Below are 16,056 nucleotides of genomic sequence, written 5' to 3'. Positions count from 1 at the left end.
TTTTGCATATCTTATTTGTGTAGCACCGTGCATCTTTCTGGTGACTACTTTTTCATATTTAATTTGTGTAGCACCGTGAGATCTTTTCGGTTACTACTTTTTCATATCTGGTTTGCGTAGCATCATGCCATTTTTCTGGTGACTACTTTTCATATTTAATTTGTCTAGCACCTTGCCATCCTTCCGGTGACTACCTTTTTTGTCATATTTTATTTGCGTAGCACCGTGCATCTCTCCGGACTACTTTTCATATTTAATTTGTGTAGTACCGTGGATTTTACCGAACTACTTTCTCATATCTGAGTTGCATAGCATCATGTCTCTTTAGTGACTCCTCAGATTTGATTTGCATAGTTCCAATCGTCTTTCCGATGACTCCTCAAATCTGATTTGCGTAGGGTTGTGCCATCATTCCAACCATACCTGTATAATTTTTCTTTTTCAGTAGGGTCGTGCCATCATTCCAATCCTATCCATATTATTTCTCTTTTTCAATGGGGTCATTCCATCTTCGAACTATCCTAAATAATTTCTATTTTCTAGTTGGGTCGTGACATCATTCCGACCCTACCCATATAATTTTATTTCTTAGATTGTGACCACATTCAGCGATCAAATCTAATACTCTGGCGTATGAGCATGCTTCGACTTCTTGTTTAATAACAATGCATCTATTGATTCCAACATGATCCATATACTTTATACTAGATTTTGAGTACTTTGTTGCTCAGGGGAGCTTAGTAGCCTTGTATGTCGATTATGTGAGTCACTCTATGGTCTGAAACAATCTTTGCAAGTTTGGTCTGGGAAGTTCAACACTGTAATTTTATCACTCTGTGTTTTATCAGTATTATGCATCAAATTCAGTATTTCATGAGATGATTAAACACATTGAGATTGACTGACATTGTGCATCAAATCCAGTATTTAATGAGAAGACAAGCACATTGAGATTGACTGTCAATTTTGTGAAGTTGACTGATCAACTTGCAGATATCTCACCAAGCCCCTCATCGATCTTCATATTAATTACATTTGTAACAAGCTAGGTACATGAATTGTATGCACTAGCTTGAGGGGGAGTGTTAGAATAGGAATAGGTTTATACAATCCTATTAGAATAGGAATAGGAATAGAAATAGAAATAGGAATACTAAATAGTTGTTAGAACATGAATAGGTTTATACAATCCTGTTAGAATAGGAATAGGTTTATTCAATCCTATTTAGAATAAGAATACAAATAGAAATAGGAATAGTAAATAGTATCCTACTTGGTAAAGGATTGTATTCTAGTGTCTATAAATAGGGTCTCAATGTTATAATGTAGAAACAACAACAATTCAATAATATTATTTTCCTATATTTCTCACAGTAGTATAACGCCATATTTATGTTAGGTGCAAGTCACAAATTCAACTTTGATGTACAAAGATTGATGTTTTGGTCACAAGGATATAGAGGGTTGATCTGTCATCCCCTGAGTTTCGGAACTGGTCAGAAAAATAAATCAATTCTTGAGGAAGTGGAGGATCATGCATAATAATAGGTGCTACATGTGTAAGCATTCAGGGGAAGATGTAAATCGACCTGCCGACCCATTTTCAAGTGGTGAGCCAGTTATGGTTGATCAAGTAGAATCTCTTTTAAATCCATCTGAAAGTCTTAAAGTGGCTATCAATCCATTCTTATATTTACGTGGTTTCTCATTTCAGACTCTTGATGTCTAACAAGCATGGTTATATACTTGAACCTACTCCATTTATATTGAACATATAAAAGGTGACAGTCATAAACGACAATCTAAAAGTATGATGTGTCGAAGGACTTCTTTCTAAAGAACAGAGTACACTTGTATACAAGGTTTTACTGTACAACCCATGTACTGCTTTGTGAAATAATACAAAGTTGCTAGGTTAAAAAAAAAAATACTCTGCTTGATGACCTTTTTTTTTAACTTGGTAACTTTGTATTGTATCACAAAACAATACATGGGTTGTATTGAAACCTTATATTCAAGTCTACTCCTCACTTCACTTCTCTATGGTTAAATTGAGTCTAGAACATCAATAATAGAGAGAGTTTCATTTGAGTATAACTGATTACATCAAAAAACTAAAAGAAGAATGCAGTTAAGTTTAACTTGTTGCACATTGTTCACTATGCTCTCAAAACATCTTGAATTCCTCTCTTTCCAGATAGCCCACCATATAGCACTAGGGATAATTCTCCATCTTCTGTCCTATGCATGGACCCCTTCTTCCTCCCAACTCATTAAGGCCTCAGTCACTTTCCTAGGCATGGTCCAGGAAATGCCTTTTAAGGCTGAGAAATAGTCTCCATAGTTGTTGGGTGTACTTGCAATGTAAAAATAGATGGTTGACAGTTTCAGCTGTTTAACCACATAGGAAACACCTGGAACACAAGGTTATCCCTCTCTTTTTTTTGGGAAGGTTAGCTGGTACAAGGTTACCCCTCTCTTCATGACATTGTCCCGTGTAAGGACTGCCTCCTTAGCCATTAACCATACAAAGCATGAAACTTTGTGATGTATCCTGCTCTTCATGACAGTCTTTGCTTGATGACCTTGGTTTTTGTTATTTTACACTTCCCCTCCCTTCTTAAGAAGAAGAGAGGGGTTTAGGGAGGAGCCGGATGATTTTGCTGCCTCTTGCCTGTTCCCAGTAGATTGTTTGATTATATTTCTTTGTTGACTTAGAAAGTTGAAGGGGTGCCTTCTTTACAAGCAACTTTTACCTTTGTGGCATTGGTTTGTTCATTTAGTTAGTTGCTGTAATCTATTAGGAATAATTGCTTCATTAATCTCTATGACTTTAATAATATTTCTGGCTATGCGTTGTTAAACTTATTATGGTTCACTCTGTTATTCTGAATTTTTTGTAGGAAGAATCACCCCGGAGAGCGTCATGTATAGCTTCGGGACACTCTTGCTTGACCTTCTCAGTGGAAAACATATTCCTCCAAGCCACGTATGCTCTTTTCTGCTAATTGAAGATGATATTGCTTTACTTTCTTTTGGGACAAGAAAACATGACGTTTTTAGTGCTTCTTTTGTCCTAGTTTATGTCCGATCCATCTTTTATATGAATGAGAAATTTTTTTTGATCTAAGGCAGTTATGAGTTTGAAGATACTGTTGATTAGGAGAGGTAGTAATTTTCAATTTGTTTGAGCTCTGGAGATACTGATACTCTTTCTTCACCTACCCCAGAAAAAGAAAGGCTTTGATGCTTGCTGTGAGCTCCAGTTAACTCTATCTGGCTTCATTTTATCCCATGGAGGGCTGGGCTAAAATTACTGGTTTAATGTTGCCTCATACTGGTTTGCACCTCAATTTTATACAGGCAAAACAGCTGTAGGATGCAAGAATGGGAAGGGAAATATTGTTAATATATGGGCTCTCTGAGTGCCTGACACACAACTTATAATATAGTTCCCTAAATAGAGAAATCCTTGCTGTTTCGTTCTCCCTGTATGCAGTGGACACACTGGAGCTGTTTGTACAACAAAACTCAGTTCTAATTTCTAGACTCTCGTAATTCATGGCTGTCTTCGTTGACTAGGTTCCTAGAAGAAACCATTACCAACACCCCATAAACATCTGATTCCTTTTCGTCTTTTCCTATTCCCGCCTCTCCTATTCTTTGGTAAACTATCTTGTTCAATCTCAGTAGTGATGCTTAGACTGCTCGTTGGAAATTATCCGAACAGTCTGAATCATGTTGATTCAATAATTCGTATCATATTAATTTATAGTTCTTACCTGTAAAAATGAAAATGAGAACTTCAAGCTTGGCAAAATAGCGTTGATCAGGCTTCAAATTCAATTTGGTTGTGTGTGTGTTTGGGGGGGGGCGTTGGTTTCACCGATTGTTGAAGTCAAGCGGTGCTACAGCGACTAAATGGTTGTAAAGTAGGATCAATTATATCAAAACTGTTTATGATAAAGGATACGTGGTTGTTGGCCAGTTACTCGTGAACTGTTTTTTTGCTGTGCTTGTCCCTTCTAATACTGTATCTGTTTTTGTCAGGCCCTTGATCTGATTAAAGACCGGAATCTTCAGATGCTTACGGATTCTTGCTTGGAAGGTCAATTTTCTTCTGATGATGGGACTGAATTGGTAAGGATAGCGTCAAGATGTCTGCAATACGAGCCACGTGAGCGGCCAAATCCAAAGTCGCTGGTTGCTGCTTTATTTCCTCTTCAGAAAGAGATCGAGGTTTTCTTTTTTCTTGTTCTGGTGTTACTATCTATACTTATCTTTAGTTTCTGCTGAGTTTGATATTTGTTTTTCTACCTGCGTGCTCTTCTTTCTCTTTTTTGATCAAGTAATACTTTCATTAGTTGGCGTATAAGGATGCAAAATGTACGGAAGGAAAGGACTCTTAAGTAAAATTGGATTTGACAATATCCGAAAAATTATTTGCATCAACAAGCTTACGGCACCTAAATAGTTTCATAAATAGGCCCCCGAGATTTTTGTCTAGTGGTAAGAGGGAAACATATGATGTGTGGATTCGGTACACGTCTCAGGTTTGAACACTACCACAGACCAAAGCTGGTGTAAGTTGAGAGGGGTAGAGGCCTCGCCCCATTATTCGCGAAGTTTCAAACTTTGGGCCTGTAGCCCTCGGGGGTTTCTCGGTATCCAAAGAAAGAAAGAAGGTTCATAAGACAGCTTGCTTTGAAAAAAGGTTCATTAGGCAACTTGCTTTCCAAAAAGGGGGACTGAGGTTTCCACTCCTTCAAAAATGTCTTCTGTTCCTTCCTCTCCATATTGTCTAAAATATCCTGCTGGGGATGGATTGCATAGCTCTTTTGTCCCTGCTTGTGTGCTTTTCCGGTTTTAGCTTTCGGCTTTTGTTTCTGCAGCTATTTTCTTTTTATAAGGTTTGCCCTGCGAGCTACTTTTTTTGTTGAGAGCTCTATAACAGTGAAAGTAAATATGATAAAGCAGTTTGGTAGACATTATATTGTGGATGGTCGTTAGTCAGAAGCTGAGGCGTTGTGGCTGAATTCCGAATTCCTTTAGGTGTGTGTGACAACTAATAAAGCACACACTGATTATGATATGTCCTTTTGTTATTTATAATGGGATCACTCATAAATTTCCCTGACAAAAAAATTTGCAGTGATTTCCAGTTTGTTTGAACAGGAAATTTTTTAAAGGTTAACACATGAAGTGCCTTACATTGGGTGTGGAAGTTGTTATTGCCGTCAGTGGCGTACTATTTCCAAGTTTTTGTTGCGAAAAATATGATTTGTAACTATACCATTATAAAATATTTAGTGCCTAATGCTCCCACGGATTCAGTCTCTTAGTAAGAACACAATGTGTGTTTGAACCTTGCTGTGAACAGGGCCTGACATCCTGACATTTAAGTGGAGAAGGGTAGAGGGGATCCAATATCCAGCTAGTTTCGAACCGTATCCCAGCTGGCCGTTGGGGATTTCTTGATTATCAAAAACAATATTGAAAGCCTAATTTAATGCTTTTATGTATCTATTCACTTTTCTTCTGGTGTTATCGTGTCACTTGAAGCTGTAAAAAGCTATCTGTACAATAGACACGAGGATTGCTTGATGCCCATTGTACACTCGTGATGCAACATTGGTGAATGCATTTAATTCTCTGTTAATTTGGTCCTAGTCTGTATTAGTTAAGTTAGTAAAAAACAGTAATTTGGATGAGGTAAGAACATTTTAGGTTATATTATTGTCCCTAAATATTTATTTTCTATACTGACTGTAAATTGTCAGAGATCACATTAACGATAGAATTTAGCCATAATGACATTTTGGTTACTTGTTTTGCAGGTTCCTTCTCATGCTTTGATGGGTATCTCACGTGATGGTGGAAACATGCCTCTGTCTCCACTTGGTGAAGCCTGCTTGAGAATGGATCTAACAGCCATCCATGAGATTTTAGAAAAGCTTGGGTACAAAGATGATGAAGGAGCAGCTACTGAGGTTTGTCTATCAGTAATTATTTTGAGGAATCGATGTCCTCATCTTGTACACACATTCCCTTTCAGTGTTTTATCTTCAATACATTGAGTCACACTTTTAGCCTCATGCCATATGAGGATCTTTTATCCTCTTATCCCTGCAGTTGTTTTACATGTGTGCATGAGAAGGGGCCTCACATTTTTTTCCACCTGCCTCTTATCCCTTTTCTATGATTTGGTTCGTAGTGATTTCTCTCGTATTAAGGAATCCTAACAACCAGAGAGCTTCTCGATGCTGTTTAAAGTTTAAGAAGGTTGTTCTACACATTTTAACTGCTACAAAAGGTTATAAGTAGAGAATCTCATCCAAAAAAATCAAATTAGATCAATGTTGTGCCTTCATCTTGAGAGGCTGTCCTGATGAGTGGATTTTTCAAAGCAAATTGATTTGAATTTTGTCTAAACAAGTGTCCTCTAGGACAAATAGCCTGTTGCAAAGGAAGTTCTCAGAAATAGGGTTCACAAATGATGAGGTGCGGTTGCGGAGCAAACCCGCTAATATTTCAGTCCACCCTGCATAGCACAATTTGTTGTTTTCTACCCGCCCCACATAATTTGTTGTTTATATATACCAGTAGTCTTGAAACTTCATTTATATAAGTAACTTTTTATTATTCTGTCCCAATTTCTGGACTCATATATTTACTCCACTTTTTTTTCTTCTAAAGAAAAAAAAAGATAAGGAAAATTCAAATGTTAACCTGGAAAAAAAAATAATGAGACGTGAACCCCCTGTTGCCATCCCTACAGTCAGAAACAGTGGAGAAAAATATGATGTACTTATGACTTACTTCTTTTACTTATTACCTCAACTTCCCAATGCCTATTCAATAATTGTGCTCACTTCTCCAACATGTGAGACACTTTGGAGAGGAAGTTACTTAGGTGTTAAACAATTTTCTTTTGGTAACTTATTGTTTGTTCATATGGGTAGTCAAATCCAAGTAATTGTACATTTTTGGAGCCAATTATCAATGTCTCATGATAGCCACACTTTTTTAATGTTGCCTGCAGCTTTCATTCCAGATGTGGACAAATCAGATGCAGGAAACGTTGAACTCCAAGAAAAAGGGTGATGCTGCTTTCAGGCACAAAGATGCTAAGGCCGCCATCGAATGCTATACACTGGTAGGAAATTCACGGTCCTCTTTGATAGGTTCAGTTGCCATGGGTTATAATACTTTTAAGTTTTAATCATCTCACTTGGGTTTGAATATGAGTAGCAAGATCGTTCTTGCAAACTTGAGGTTCTGAGTTGGTACTTTTCAGATGTGTGTTCTTAGATGAGACAAATGCTTGTAGTCTAAAACTTTATACATTCAATAAAGTAACAAAATGGTCTAAAGAGATGATAATATGTTCTCGAGGTTATTAATGAGTGCTTAGAAGAGTAGATCTAATCTATTTAAAGTGCATCACTCATTTAATACTTGGGTTGGTTTTGCAGTTTATCGATGTCGGAACCATGGTCTCCCCAACTGTGTATGCACGGCGTAGTCTGTCTTATCTCATGAATGATATGCCACAGGAAGCCCTCAATGATGCAGTACAGGCACAAGTAATATCTCCTGTATGGCATGTTGCTTCGTATTTACAAGCTGCTTCTCTTTTTGCACTTGGAAGGGAAAATGAGGCACAAATTGCACTCAAGGAAGGTTCTGTTCTTGAAGAAAAGAAGAACACAAATTCCTGAAAGTGGCGAGTTGAGCCACTGTGATCATTATTTAATTGCTCCGTTGCTAATGGGGTTTGGACATGGATCACAAAAGTTCACTGGGGAGAGGCTATTCAATCTATTGCCTCGTGCATGCGATCATTAAGTAGGTTTGGTTTACTTCAGAGCATTCTTTTGCTACATATAATTGGATGGGGTTGGTTTTGGTCACAGCTTTTGTGGACAGGTTATCCTAAGCGCTCCGGTTGAAATGGATTGACATTTTCCAATAAACAAACTATTCTCTGGGAATAATCAAATGCCGTTGGTTCCTTAAGGATCCAACATCTGTGGGAAAAAAAGGAAAGCTGGAGACACTTCCTGTGCTGTAATTTATGTACAGTGCTATTTAGCTGCTCAAATTGTTTCGTTTCTCTCTCTCTCTCTCTCCGTCTTGTTAACTTCTTCTTGAAATCATCCGTCCGTGTCTTTCTCTCTTGGAGTTTGAGGTCAATATCCTTTCTTTGTGGTGGTAATTTTACTTTTGCAGTGCTTATGTTAAGTAAGTAAAACTTGTAACTGGTCTAACTTTCTGAATGTTGTTTGTAAGGTTTGAATCTTTATGTCAACAATTAATCAGTTTGAATGCTTTTGTGGATAATTATTTGTACAGATGGTAGCTCATTCATATATTGTTGAAATTTAAGTTCTTGTCTTTTTAATTTTGTTATATTGCCTCATATAGGTTGAGGGGATGAAGTGTTCTCCCCTTGTATATGGTGTTTGGGTAATTCTCACTGCAAGGTTGAACTTCGTGGTTGAGTTAGGCCTGAGATTTATTTATTTTTAAAAAAAAATCATGTAAGGTCTATTTTCTTACCTTAGTATTAGAGTTGGGGTGTGTTTGGTACTGAGGAAAATAGGTTTTAAATTTTTTATTGCTTTGTTGGTCAAAATTTTTTGAAAACATTTTCTCTAGAAAAAACAAGTTTCTTAAAGAAATAAAGAAAATGACTTTCTTAATGGAAGTAGCGGAAATAAGTTTTTGTGTATTGCATACTTTTCGAGAATTAAGGGTATAAACTATTTCTTGTTTGTCTTGATTGGTTGGTCGTTGCAAACATTAATCAAAGGTTTAATATCTTAATTTTATTCGAAAAAATTGTTTAGGATTTGGTAAAAGTTGTTTGCATAAACTCGAGACGTTAATCCTTGTCTAATAAATTTTCTTACGAATAAGTTGAATTTGCATGATATAATCCGTCGATCTTATCTAAATATCTCATGTGAATTTGGTAAAATCATATTGATATATAGGGGAATTTTCGCAAATAGTCATTATAATAAATTTAATTATGCTCTATAGCTGTAGGTTGCTTATTTATGCGCAATAGCTACCATTTGAGTTGTCTTGTTTGTATAATTCGCGGGTACGTTTGTATAATTCGCGGGTATGTTTGTATAAGTGAATTATTTTTGTATAAACTCGAAATAACGAATTTATACAAACACAAACATCTGAACTTTAAATAGTTATACAAATTATATTATACAAAATTACATTATACAAAATTATACAAATTTCAAATTATACAAACTCGAAACACCAACCCACGTGATTAACACTGAATGTTAGTCGTGAGTGAGAATTAACTAAAACTATAGCTATGATAACTAATTAACTAGTATATGTTTGTTTGACCATATAATTTTTCCTATATAATATATTTAATTTAAGGTCCATTTCTCAAGTAGTTCTGTTGGACCAATATTCTATTCTTTTTTGGAGTTTCATAATGAATAATAGAAAACTTTATTTCTTTTCTAAATTTAGTCAATAACATTGGCATTATTATATATTTGTGGTGAATTATTTTTTTTCATTTCTAAAAGTGACAAACTGAATTTCTATTGTTGCTCTTCTGCGCACCACAAATTTTTGCATAAAAATTATCTATTAACAAAAAGATTTATATTATATTTTATACAGAAATAAAAGCACTTTTTAAACTCTTTAACAAAATCCCAATAGAGTACTCATGAATTCTAAATTCTCATTTCTTTTTCAAAAAAAATGTTTTTAGGAAAAATGATAGTAATAATATACATTAAACATCCATGAAATTTTAAAACATCATGAATGTTTTTTACAAAATAAGTCTTTGATCTTTCTCCAATGAAATACCAAGACTTTGAAAAATTATTTTCCTTAATTTTGATTTTTTTTTAAAAATATTCACAATGAAAATTTATACAACAAATGACTCCCTTCTTTTCTTTAAATTTGCTGTTGTTTCTGGACTTCCTTTTCTCATCATAGCTGCAAATTCATCATAATTAATTCGACCATCCTGCACAATAAGAATTAAATAATTAGAGTTTAAGTTTTACGCATTAATATATAAAAATATGTGTATAATTAATTAATTTATATGGTTATTATACGTATATAATAATTATGATAAATATTAATTGATAATCTGATAAAAATGGGAGTGTTTCAAATTTTACATTATTTGAGTCAACTTCAGCAACAATATCTTTTATGTCCTTTCCATCATCCATACCAAATTCTCTTAAAGCTTGCTCTAACTCTTCTACTGTAATGTACCTGAAAAAATTGGAAAAAAACAATTAAAAAATTAAAATCTAGCAAAAAGTTAAAAAAAAACAATTTAAGAAATGACTATTAAATAATTAAGACTTTTTATTTTTGGACCATATTTGAATATATAAGATTTACTTTTTTTAAAAAAAAAAATTAAAAAAAATTAATTTATTAAAATACTAAATTAATCTAGTATTATATCTATTAAAAAGTTATATGGTGGTTGGTGCTGGTGCTGACTAGCATTGGTGTTGTGGGTATCAATTAGGGACAATGTACTGTTAGCTAATGATGGTGTTGTGGATAGTAGTTAGTGATGATAGTGTCTAGCAGTAGTGGTTAGTGGCGGTATAGTTGGCAAGGGTGGACCCACATGGAGTCTGTCGGGTGCTCAAACACCCATTAACCTCGTCTCGAAATATGTATATCTATGTAGAAATTAAGAGGTATTTGTATAAAAATAGCATAGAGTACCCAATGAACAAATGATCTGACTAGTCCATTGGTTCTTGGGTGGCTGCTTAAGGCTCTTTTAGTATTGTTGAGCCTGAGTTTGAATATTACTGTTAACATATTGGTTTTGACGGTTAATAGTTGTGGTGGATGATAGTGATAGCTAATGGTGATGATGAATGATGATAGTGGTTTGTGATATATAATATAGTGACTATGATGATAATTGTCGATAGTTATAATAGTGGTTAGTGGTGATGATTGTAAATGGTAGCTAGTGATGATTATGACCGAGGTGATGGCCAACAACGACAATAGTTAATAATGATGGGTGATGACGATATCGGTGAATGAATTGAATGAAGGAATTGTCATCTTTGAAGATATTTTTTATAAACATCAATGATATTAAGACATTATTATAAATTTTAATCATTCAGATATATTTAGTCCAATTCAATTACTATAAAACAAACACATAAAACTTACCCACTATTATCCTTGTCAAAATATTGAAATGCTGTGTAAAGATGTTCTTCTTTGTCCATTCTGTTCATGTGCATTGTTGCTGTAATAAATTCTTCATAATCTATGGTTCCATTTCCATCAGCATCAGCCTAATTTATTAATTTTTCAATGTATATAAAATTAAAAAAACAATACATTAGAATAAAGAAGCAACTTGCAACTTTTTTTCCATGATATTAATTGAAAGATTTTAGATGGTAAATTAATATTTATTCTAACATTTGCACTATACTAAAAATATATTTTCATTTTTATGTGTCACTTTTAACATATCGAGAGAAAAAATATTTTTTTTCATGGTTTACTCTCTACATTAATTACTTTTATATATATATATAAATTATTTCGAGTAAAGTAGTCGTGATACAATTTTATATTCCAAACCATTTTTTTGGGTGTTGTTTGCTGTACATTATAAAGCTCGACTACTTGAGTCGATCTCAGATGAATTTTTAAAAAATGACGATAAAATTTTAAATTTTGTCCCGTCTTTCAATATCAATAATTATCTTTTTTTTTAAATTAATAGAACAATATCCATTTTAATTAAATATCAATCGATTCAACATCACCTATTGATAAATTCCAAATTTTTAGGTCTTTTTAAAAATTCTAAACTAATTCAATTGTAAACTTGGTAAGTGCAATGACTAGCTAACACTTAGATTATATAACTTAGGATAAAAAGGTTATGAATATTAAAATATAATTTTGTGTTTGACATAAAGAAATTAATTAGAGAACTTACAGCTTCCATTAATTGTTGAATTTCATAATCAGATAATTTAGTTCCTTGTTTGGCAAGTCCTTGTTTTAGCTCCTCAAGTGTTATTGCTCCACTATTATCAGCATCCATACTTTTGAACATTTGCTTTAATCCCATTATTTCTTCCTCTGATAAACACCCTGCAATAACCTATAATATATATTCTCTCCAAGTAAATATTTTGGCTTCACATAAAAAAAAGAAAAAGCCATATCTTTACAGGTTTAGAATGACCTTGGATACGAGTCTGCTCAAAATTTTAATTATATATATATATATATATATATATATATATATATATATATACTAAAAGAAGAGTTTATTCACAACATTTTATGTAATTTTTCATGATCTTGAAAATATCCAAGGAAAAATTTTCTTGAAATTTTACTTTGACGTAACATTTATATATCACCTTTACATGAAATATGTTTGTATTTAAAAAAAGAAAAGAAAGAGGGATTCATTACTTGGAGAACAACTTTCTTGAAATTTTGCTTTGATGTAACATCTATACATCAACTTGAAATGATTAATATGCTTCTCTTTAAACGGGAAAGAAGGGATTCATTACTCCGAGAGCAATTTTCTTGAGATTTTACTTGACGTAATATTTATACATCAACTGTAAATGAAATATGTTTCTATATATTTTAAAAGGGAAAAAATGGATTAATTAGCCAGATAGCAACTTTCTTGAAATTTTACTTTGACGTAACATGTATAGATCAACTTTAAATGATTAATATGCTTCGATTTAAAAGAGAAAAAAATGGATTCATTACTCGGAGAGCAACTTTCTTAAAATTTTACTTTTGACGTAACATTTATACATCAATTTTAAATGAATACGGTTCTATTTGAAAGAAAAAAAAGGCTTCATTAGTCAGAGAGCAACTTTCTTGAAATTCTACTTTGGCGTAACATGAATAGATCAACTTTAAATGAAATATGCTTCTATTTTGAAGGGTGGGAAAAAGGATTATTACTTGGGGAGTAACTTTCTTAAAATTTCACTTTAATGTAATATCTATACATCAACTTTAAATGAACTTCTATTTAAAAGGAGAAAAAAAGGGTTTCATTATCTTCAAATTTTACTTTGACATAACAGGTATAGATCAACTTTAAATGATTAATATGCTTCGATTTAAAAGAGAAAAAAAGAGATTCGTTACCCGGAGAGCAACTTTCTTGAAATTGTTCATAGCTCTAAATTGTTTGAGTCTACTCAAAACAGCATTGTCAAGTGGTGTATCTGGTGCATCTCCATCCTCCTTGATCCATGGATGATCTGTATTCATATACATATTTATTCATAAATCAAGTAAATATATGCTCCAATTTATGATTTTTTTCATCTATATGTATTTATTTATTTTCCAGTATATATCATGTTCGAATTATACGTCCATTCTATGTAACACCTTTTCCTTTTTAGTCTGTTTTAAAACTAGTGTCATCTTACTATAATTAGAAACAATTTAATTTTAAAATTCCTCTATTACCTTTAACGAAATGATTTACAGTCACACAAATATCTAAGGATTGTTATAGACCACAAGTTTCAGAAGTCTTGCTTTTTTTCTTAAATATCGTGACAAGTCAAATAATGTCACATAAAATGAGACGAAGGGAGTAACATATACTGTAGTATTTAACTTACTTAACACTTGGATTGCTGTCAACCTCTGTTTGGGATCTGAAGTCAACATCTTCCTAACAATATCTTTGGCACCATGTGAAATTGCAGGCCATGGATCACTTGAAAAATCAATATGTCCACGCAAAATTGCATTGAATATTCCATGTTCAGTTTCTGAAAAAACAAATTAAAATCATCATTCATTAATTAATTAATCTTACTTTTGATTTAACACACAATTAATTACTAGCATTTTTATCCTACATAATTAAAGTGCTTGATCCGGATTTGTGTCGGGTAGGGCTCCGTTTCTATCAAGAATTTTTCCATATCCAGGACTCGAAATCGAGATTCTGATTAAGAGAGTGATGATAGTAATATATAAATACCTGCCCAAAAAGGAGGAACACCAGAAAGAAGAATATATAACATAACCCCAACACTCCATATATCAACTTCTGGACCATATCTTCTCTTCAATACTTCAGGTGCAATGTAATATGCACTACCCACTATGTCCTTAAACACATCTCCTGTACAACACAAAATTATAAACAAAAATTGAATATTAATAGAGGAATATGAATATATTTACAAAAATGAGATAAAGAGCACTAACTACTTTTTTTTGTTGTTGTAATTTTACTATATAATATTAGTGTTTGAGCTAGTTCGTGTGCACACCTGTTACATCTCACTAACACATGTACCAAATAATTTTATTCACCAGACAAATATTTGTGTCCAAGCTAGTTCATGTGCATACCTATATATTACATATCACTAGCCAATGTACCAGATAATTTTGTCCACCAGAACTTAGACAGATAAGAAGATCTGGCTAGTGTGTTGTCTATGCTAGGTTCCCTTTGCATCTCTCATGATTTTCACTTATTGACCACTAGGTCACACCGACTCCTTGATCGGTCCTGCCTGGCTAACTATCAAATGTTTGAATATTTATCTTTCACTGTACCATTAGGGTTTGTTTGGTATGAGAGATGAAATAGATAAAGTTATTCCAATATATATATGAGATAACTTATCCCATCATTGCAGTACATGAAATGATGGGATAAAAGCTAATTCCATAGATTAACTAATCCTTAGAATGAGCTGATTTTGAATGAAAACAGGTTTCATTCCGACTTTCATCGGGGACAAGTACGGTTTTAGGCCGGTCAATACAATGAGCGGGTTCCTTAAATCTTCACCAGGCTACTGGCATTGCTAAATACAACAGATGCAAAAGTGACTAAAGAAGTCAGAGATACCCCAACCAAATGCAGGATAAAATGTATATTTATCTTGGGATTACTAAGTATCCCTTATACCAAACGACCCCTTTAAGGCACTAGTGCTATAGACATGCATAGTAACTATATCTGTCAGCATATAAAAGTTAAACTGATCTACGTACCTTGTTTATAAAAGACGGAAAGACCAAAATCGGTAGCCTTGAGAGGTGAATCCTCATCTTTATTAAGAAGGAGAAAATTCTCAGGCTTGAGATCTCTATGAATAACACCCATAGAATGACAAGTATGTACAATTTGAACAATAGTTCTAAGCAAAGTAGCAGCAGCACGTTCAGTATAATGTCCTTTAGTAATAATCCTATCAAAAAGTTCACCACCAGCACATAATTCCATAACCAAATGTACTGAATGTTTGTCTTCATAAGCACCTTTAAGTTCAACAATATTTTGTTGACCTGTTAAATGATGCATTATTTGTACTTCTCTTTTAACATCTTCAATATCTTCTTTATTAACCAATTTCCTTTTTGCTATTGTTTTACATGCAAATTGTTCACCATTTTGTTTGTGTGTACATAAATGTGTAACACCAAATTGACCCCTTCCTAATTCTTTACCTATGGAATATGTTTTTCTAACATCTTCCATTGGTCTTCCTAATACTAGACCTATAGGGGATTTTTTAGATAGTTTTGAAGAAGGGTCAGGAGATTTTGTTGGTGTAATTGAATTATTACAACTTTTTGATTGATCATCATTGGATTTTTCTTTACTCATAATATGATCATCATCATTAGGTTGGCCCCTTGAACAACAGTTCCCCATTTGTATTAGGGGGACTAAGCTAAAAGGGCAAAATAAATTATTATGAAGATGATGAACAAATAATAACAAAGAGAAATATGAAAAAAAGAGAAAAGAGAAAGAGAGTTAATCTAGGAGAAAGAAAAAAGATAAATGAGTGAATGCAAGAGAGAGAGAGAGCGTAAGAAGAGTAAACTTTGCATTTGGATATTAGTTAGAGGTTGAGAAAATGTCTTTCTTCTTTTTACTTTGAATTCATTAGTGGATAAAATATACCATGTCATCTTATCCATATTGTCTTCTTTTAAAGA

General features: G+C 33.4%; 2 protein-coding genes across 4 annotated transcripts in view; one reads left to right on the top strand and one right to left on the bottom strand.

Annotated features, from left to right (window-relative positions):
- The window catches only part of LOC107057660 (probable serine/threonine-protein kinase At5g41260), a 17,085-nt gene extending 8,731 nt beyond the window's left edge, over positions 1–8,354 (top strand). For all 3 annotated transcript variants that reach the window (XM_015312802.1, XM_015312801.1, XM_006356293.2), the window contains 5 exons: positions 2,904–2,989; positions 4,051–4,239; positions 5,838–5,990; positions 7,043–7,156; positions 7,476–8,354. In XM_015312802.1, coding sequence (XP_015168288.1) covers positions 2,904–2,989; positions 4,051–4,239; positions 5,838–5,990; positions 7,043–7,156; positions 7,476–7,721 — 788 coding nt within the window. In that variant the 3' untranslated portion in view covers positions 7,722–8,354. The remainder of the gene's footprint in view (positions 1–2,903; positions 2,990–4,050; positions 4,240–5,837; positions 5,991–7,042; positions 7,157–7,475) is intronic.
- A 1,577-nt stretch (positions 8,355–9,931) lies between these two features.
- Positions 9,932–15,822, bottom strand: LOC102599729 (calcium-dependent protein kinase 17). The gene is made up of 8 exons (XM_006356324.2): positions 15,103–15,822; positions 14,072–14,215; positions 13,704–13,856; positions 13,216–13,331; positions 12,020–12,187; positions 11,233–11,360; positions 10,194–10,293; positions 9,932–10,033 (listed from the first exon to the last, which is right to left on the bottom strand). The coding sequence occupies exons 1-8, from the start codon at positions 15,764–15,766 to the stop codon at positions 9,932–9,934; spliced, it is 1,575 nt and encodes a 524-aa protein (XP_006356386.1). The 5' UTR covers positions 15,767–15,822.
- Positions 15,823–16,056: the final 234 nt, after the last annotated feature.

Source organism: Solanum tuberosum, unplaced genomic scaffold, assembly GCF_000226075.1.
Source record: "Solanum tuberosum cultivar DM 1-3 516 R44 unplaced genomic scaffold, SolTub_3.0 scf00217, whole genome shotgun sequence".
Lineage (NCBI taxonomy): Eukaryota > Viridiplantae > Streptophyta > Magnoliopsida > Solanales > Solanaceae > Solanum > Solanum tuberosum.
This window is presented reverse-complemented; position numbering and strand designations above follow the sequence as displayed.

Excerpts from the sequence above, each read along its gene's own strand:
- LOC102599729 (XM_006356324.2), bottom strand. The coding sequence starts at position 15,766 with ATGGGGAACTGTTGTTCAAGGGGCCAACCTAATGATGATGATCATATT. Across the intron at positions 13,332-13,703 it reads GACAGCAATCCAAGTGTTAA|ATCATCCATGGATCAAGGAG; the intron begins GTAAGTTAAATA and ends ATATGAATACAG. Across the intron at positions 11,361-12,019 it reads TTCAACAATTAATGGAAGCT|GCTGATGCTGATGGAAATGG; the intron begins GTAAGTTCTCTA and ends TTAATAAATTAG.